At 43.2% G+C, this 6,850-nt stretch overlaps 1 protein-coding gene across 8 annotated transcripts in view; it reads right to left on the bottom strand.

The window, feature by feature from the left end:
• Positions 1 to 1,200: 1,200 nt before the first annotated feature.
• The window catches only part of wasf1 (WASP family member 1), a 55,844-nt gene continuing 50,194 nt past the window's right edge, over positions 1,201 to 6,850 (bottom strand). For 5 of the 8 annotated variants that reach the window (XM_032542531.1, XM_032542534.1, XM_032542535.1 and 2 more), the window contains 4 exons: positions 6,330 to 6,493; positions 4,639 to 4,818; positions 2,186 to 2,754; positions 1,201 to 1,796 (listed from right to left, as the gene is read on the bottom strand). In XM_032542531.1, coding sequence (XP_032398422.1) covers positions 1,639 to 1,796; positions 2,186 to 2,754; positions 4,639 to 4,818; positions 6,330 to 6,493 — 1,071 coding nt within the window. In that variant the 3' untranslated portion in view covers positions 1,201 to 1,638. The remainder of the gene's footprint in view (positions 1,797 to 2,185; positions 2,755 to 4,638; positions 4,819 to 6,329; positions 6,494 to 6,850) is intronic. The other 3 variants (XM_032542536.1, XM_032542537.1, XM_032542538.1) reach the window with 1 other exon arrangement.

Below are 6,850 nucleotides of genomic sequence, written 5' to 3'. Positions count from 1 at the left end.
GTCTCAACAACAACAACAACAACAACAACAACAAAGCCATAACATTTAGGGCTGAAACATAACATTAGATTTTTATTAATTCAAGCAAACTGTTACAGTCAACAGTTACATAAGTTACATGGTATACAGTATTGATCTAATCTTTTTTTAAACCAGGGATTCTGTCCCCCCCACCCAAACATAGAAACAGCAAATCCATACAAGCGCAGGCAAGTAAGTAGTAACAGCACGATACATTCATCAACTCAACGATACGTTTTGTACGAACAATAAGGCAAGTAGAAGAAAGAACAAACAAACGGAAAAGGATGGCAGACATTTTCTTTGAAATGAGCCAAAACAAGGCATAATGTATCCTTTTTCTTTCAGGCCTGAAAAGGCAGTATCACATAAAATGTATCTTTTTAAACAACATTTGGTGCTGTAGAACCCAACGAGGTAAGGCTTCTCGTTAGTGGGTAGGTACACGGTAAAGGGGATCTGAGGGAAGAGCTGCCTTCAGTGGTTGAGTGGTTTGTACCTGGTGTTGGTCAGACTCTCATTATCACGCGTACCTTCTCAAAATTCAAAGCTTGCCTCAGCACACTTAATATTCATCAGGGACAATTAGAGAGGCAGGAAATCTGATGTACATCTACAGCATCTAATCACTTCCAGTGTCCAAAGAACTTGAGAAAAGGATGGGAGCTCAATATACTAAAAACCAGTGGCTCAGTGTTTATCGTTGACATTGCCTGATGTCAACATGAGCATACATGGCTCCTTAGAACCTGGACAGACAAAAAGCTCAATCTCTTGGCATAAATTTCCCTGGGGTAAAAGTTACATGTAAGTGGATGGATATGCACACGCGTGGCCAAGGCAGCCATATGCTTCCCTTCTTCCTTTTCAACCATACAGCAATCACCACATCACATACCAACACAATCTTTTGCTTGTTCTAAGTGGTAAAGTCAGTCCTGATAACAAGAGAGAAAACAAGGGACAACCCAGCTGGTGTTCACGCTGAGTGAGTGTTCATGTACTGGTCAGTATCAGCAACTACTGGCCCATTAAAACTGCAAATGTTTCAGCAGAAATAAGGTAAATAAAAGACGATAAAATAAAAACGCATTCATTCAATGCTTTGTTCAGCCACCAGGTGGCAGAACGGTGCTGGAGAACTTAGGATAAATGCAACATGCCTTCATTTTTTCATTGTCTTGTTTTTTATATTCTTTTTTTACATCGACGTACATATAAGAAAATAAAAACAAGTGGTTCCTCAGAAAAGTTATTTTCATGTATACCAATAGTAAACAGGGGAGATTTCATTACAAGAAATCCAAAAGAAACTAAGTTGTGTAGTGAAGATGGCAAGATTCTGCAAGTGCAGAAAAGAATGAAAGCACATACTTCTCTTGGAACACTAGAAAGACCGACAAGGGCGACGTGGAGATTCTCCTCCAAACACAAACCACAACGAGACGGATAAAAAAAAAAGAAAAAAAGAAAGCTTGACAGAAGAAAAGTGGGCAACAACGATGTTTTGCTTCCTTCCAGAGTAGAAAGGACTCTTTGATGGCGGGGTTTGGAGTGCAGGCATGGGGGGGGGGGCACCTGAACACATTTGTCCTCTGCCGCCAACCCTGACCGCCATCACTCCATCCAGTCTCCTTCGTCAAACTCGGACTCATCCTCTGAGTCAGAGTACTCCACAGCAATGCGGCGTGACAGGATGGTGGCCACGTCGTTGCCAACACGCTCGTGCTTAGCCTCTTGCTCTCGCTGCTCCTCCACTTTCCGCAGCTGTATGCCTGGAAGAAGCAGTAACAGGCAGGAAAACACTTTAGTTTATGATCATGTAACGTGAGGTCTTCAAATTGCTTGTTTTGTCTGACCAGCAGTCCACAAACCTAAGATATTCAATTGACTAATTTGCTAATATTCAAACTTGAGAAGCTGTAACTAGTAACTTTTGTGAAAACGTTTTTTTCGCTAATTATCTGTCCATCAACCAATTAAATAGTTGACTTATTTTTTTTATAGTTCTGATGTATGTTTCTTCATCTGAAAAGCATACAAGAAATTAAACAAAATACACCCTTACTCCTAAACTGCGAGTGTGTGCTCTGTCCAGAGAAAGCATGAGTCTTAACTGCTGGCCGGGAAAGTTTTGAAACATTTCTGGTAAAACACGACCCACCTTTTCTGATAGCTTCCAACAGGACACTGCGTGCATCGCTGATTGGTGGCAGATTGGCTGGATGGTGCCTCTTGCTCCCCATATCGTGAAGGCTGTGGGGCAGCGGGGAGGCCATGGCTCCTGCTGAGGGAAAGGCCGGCACAGGTGGTGGGCCTGACAGGCATGGCGAGGAGCTCCGCGCTCCTGGGAGGGGCAGAGGAGGAGGCGGTGGGGGAGGAGGCAGGATACCACCGTCTGACAGGGTCCCAGAGCCCATGGTTGGGCCCCTGTCCAGGACCTGCTGGAGACGGGCGGGAGAGCAGTGGAGGGGAGGTGCCACGGGTGGAGGGGCCGGATGGAGCACCCCTGGGGCGATCTGGAGAGGAGCAGGGGGAGGCGGGATGGCCGGGGGCTGCTGCTGGACTGGTAGAGGAGGAATGGGTGGAGGAGGAGTGCCCCGCAGGCCTGTGGAGGGTAACGGGGGAGGTGGTGGAGGAAGAGGGGGAGGCGGTGGAGGAGGAGTGTTGGAGTTGAGGCCTGCTGTCCGTGCTGGAGACTGGGGTCTGCTGTCGGAAAAACCTGAACTGGAACTAGAGAGAGAGAGAGAGAGAGAGAGAGAGAGAGAGAGAGAGAGAGAGAGAGAGAGAGAGAGAGAGATAAGACATAGGATATTTTTAAACCAAGTCGAACAATGTGCAGCAGTAAATCCGGCTCAGCTGATCTTCATCTGTCTAATAAAGCAAGACTATCTGTATGTAGGTGTGTGTGCGTGTGTGTTGATGTTCGGGGGAGTGGTGGGTGGGAAGGTAACCCGCACACCACATGCAGAACGCTTTTCAAAACTTTCCTGGAGTAGGAACATCGCGACTGTTATGTGGAATAAGGTTGGCAAAAAAAGGCCATATGCTTTTCAGTGTCTATTATTTTGCTAAGAGGAAACCATTTGCGAACACAATATATAGTATTAAATTGCTGTGAGCTTTAGCCTACATTCACCACTTCTACACAGAGGCAGAACATAACATAACAGGTTAAATAAGTCTACTGCTAACTTACAACACTAATACACCACAAGACAACACACTCTCTCTCTCTCTCCCCCCACACAAAGTCAATTCTGGTAGCTGATGAGCGCAGATATGTGCTGATTCGCTCTCATAACGGGCCGGGTGGTTAGCGCACTGCCCAGAGTCCCAGTCGTCAATGTCTGATTACTCCTATACAGTGGAGTTACATATGAAGTGGTTTGGGGTCCTTCTGTAAGTAATTTTTGGGTACAATTTGTTTTTGAAGAATTCTACAAAACAGCAATACCACAGCCCAAGGCACAGGCACATTTTCAACGGGCACTGTCCTAGAGTTTTCAAAGACTGACATTGGGGTAAGTAATCATACTTTTTAAACTGCAGAATTGTCATGGGAGGTTTAGACCTTTGAATTGGAGTGGTGATGCCCCTGGAGGGGTCCTTAACTCTGCCACCAGACCAGCCCTTACAAAATACTGAAAATCATAGCATGCCAAATAATGTCTACCTGAATGTCAGTATGCTGTATTAGAGCGTAAAGGACACTGCATGTTAAAGAAGAGTGTTGAAAACACAGACCAAGACAGTCAGTTAACAACATTGGCCAGTAACTGCTGCTGACGCTCTGTGAGTGGATCAAGCTACTACAGGACATAGCAACACAAAGACCAACATGTTCACAATCAATTTTCAAATCAAAAGAGGGGGGAAGGAAATAAAGTGTTAAACTACATCAAATGTAAGGAGGGGGTAAAGTGACAAAATCAGATATTGAAGAGGATGGTAATAACTCATAAAAGGAAGAAACAGCAAAACATCAAAACCAAATGACAGGAAAAAAAACTTAAAAGAAGAAGGAAATAAAAACAAGATGAGTGTGAGTTTGTGAGTAAAAAGAGAAGACAGCTGCAAGGACTATTGCAGCTGCAGCCACAGCATTGACCATTTCCTCTGATCTCTATGCTTAGTGTTGATCCTGTCCATCTCAAAGCCTTTTCCTTTTTTTTTCAGCTTCGGTCCACAAAACCTTCATCTGTCCAACTACCCCTTCGCCTCTGTGTTTTTCTGCTGAGCTCTAACGGAACAAAAAAAATCTTTGTCCAAATGAAAAAGAAAAGTATGGGAATACCGCTTAGTAACACCAACTGATCCTTAACAGGGACAAAAATGAGATAAAACCAAACAAATGGTATTGTATATGTGTGGGCTTGTGAATTGGTCATAAGGTGAAATAGTATTTACAAATGATTTCTCACACTTGCATCTGCGTGGGGCAACAGATGAGCCTGATTCACTTTTTCAGTCAGGTAAGTTGGAAATCGGAACTCAAACTTCCTGGTGAGCACCTAATTACTTTTTCTGCAATTGCTATGCAAAACCATAAAAACGCATTATTAGAGGTTTCCGAGGGGACATAAAACTGAGGTTACGTGTTGTCTCCTGTCCCACCTGATCACAGAGGGTGGCTTGATCTCTCCCAGTGGGTGCATGAGAGGTGGAGGCGGTGGAGGGTCGTGGGGCCGCAAATACATTCTGTCCCCGGTACGGTTCAGCAGCTCGTTCATCTGGGTGTAGGGCAGCGCCGCCAGCGAGAAGGGCCCGTCCATTTGTTCCATGTACAAGGGAGCCCTGAGCAGAGAGACATGTTGTCCTTAACTCACATTTTGTTTGGTTCCCCTTTGAATTTCCCTCGTTGATTTGTGTTTTTATTTAGTGCCTTTTGTCATATTCAACTGTGTTCTCATCCCTATTTCTTTTTTCTGTCAGAACTTGAGAAGTAGTCAGCTAAACACAACACTTGTGGTAAGTAGGCACCCATGATTCCCTACAAGTCTGATCTACTGTCCACTCTACATGTCAATAAGTGGTGAGCACTCCCATCAAAGAAGACGTTTTCTCTCATTACCTTTCTAGATCAATTTGAATAATGTTTAGAGGCTTGAGGAGTTAGAACATCCATTTCACGAGAAAAAAGATGTACAGTATATGATTTTGCGTAGCAGAGCTTTTGCTTTTTTCTTATTCTGTAAATCCTCTTACAGAATGAAGATGATTTACCCTCAGTTTGGAAACTGTTAAAATCAATTGGATGTAAATGTTCCAAGCCATTACACAGAGGTGGTGTAAAGGTTAATGTGGTGCATGCAGGGAACAAAAGTCTACTTACTCCCAATCAACAAATGTGTTAAAGTAAATAGGAAAATAAAACTAACATCTTTTCATGATCAATGCTGTATTTATGAAGCAGAGTTCAAGTTTGGAGGTAATTAAGAAACAAAGGAGTGGTTGAAGTTAATTTGTTTTTTTTGGATAAATGAGATCAACATTTACACTTTGAAAATTATTTAAAACAAATTAGAGATGACATTATGTTTCTCAGTGATTCTGTGGACCCAGCATCTGATGTAGAAATTTAACACAGGAAAAATGAAATGAAATGAAATACAGAAAGTAGCATTATAAAAGGCCAATTTAAACGATGCTTCCTAAGTCTTATGGTCCAGGTGTGTCTGTCCATCACAGACTCTGTGGCTATTTGCTTATGACATTAAGGAGCATTTATTCACAACCATCTATACGTGCAGACACTGCCGTTCACTTCCTCATCAATACTTGGCGAAAAGACTTTATGTCAGCTATTCATGGCACTGACAAATCAAAGAAAACCCCCAATTTGCAGAAAATCTTTTCTGACTGGCAGAAAAGTTTCTGAATATGAGTGGCATTAAAGCTTTGAGGCACAATAAAAGCAATTACAACTGTGATGAACCTTGAATGTGGCTGTTGTAGCTGAAGTGTTCATTGAAAGAACTCGTTCTCTGTGGAGTGGGCGCAATTTATTATAGCCTGCCGACAAAGAAGCATCCAATCTGTATTTTTGAAGCTCATTGATATCTGAAAACTAGCAGTCATACATTCTGCATATCCATGGTTACCAGCTTAGTTCCAGTTCCAGTTCCAGTTAGTTCCATCATTCAACACTTGCTGGTAACACCTAACAAGCTACGTAGCACCGACTGTCATAGATGAAGAAATTAATTGTATGCCTAAAGGTAGATCTAAAGCTTAGTCTCTGGGAATGTTGGTCTAGTTACAATCAGTTTTCCACCTCTGAGATGTGTAAACACACCTTTACATACCTGTTGTCGTGGTAACCTGCAGATCCGTTGGCCTCTCTGTGTTTGTCGTCAGGTATGTCTTGGGCAAGCTCCGCGCCCAGTGCCAGTTTCTGCCACTCCTTCTTACGATCGTGAGGCGCCCGCGGTATCTTCTCTGGCTCCGGAAGACGTTCTATGGCCTTCATCTTCGGTAAGCAGGGTGATTGGTGGGGGCCAGAAAGGGATGATGGTGATGATGGTGTGGGAAGAAAAGGGTTAGAGGGAAGAGGCGGGTGAGGAGATGTGGGAGAATCAGATGGAGGACGAATCCACAAGAGATATTTTGTGGATGGAGAAAAAGAAAAGAAGACAAGATGGAGAGAGAAAAGATAACAGATTAGCTGTTAAATGCTTGTTATTTGTGACAAACAGTGACTGCCTGTTACACACTATAACAACAGGCACAGGTGACAGATTAAAAGTAAAAAGAGAAACCTGAGTAAAAGAAGCATTTTATGACAGTCAACACACACATTTCAAACATGGATCTATGTCCCCCCCCC

The sequence above is a fragment of the Etheostoma spectabile genome, chromosome 18 (genome assembly GCF_008692095.1).
Source record: "Etheostoma spectabile isolate EspeVRDwgs_2016 chromosome 18, UIUC_Espe_1.0, whole genome shotgun sequence".
Lineage (NCBI taxonomy): Eukaryota > Metazoa > Chordata > Actinopteri > Perciformes > Percidae > Etheostoma > Etheostoma spectabile.
This window is presented reverse-complemented; position numbering and strand designations above follow the sequence as displayed.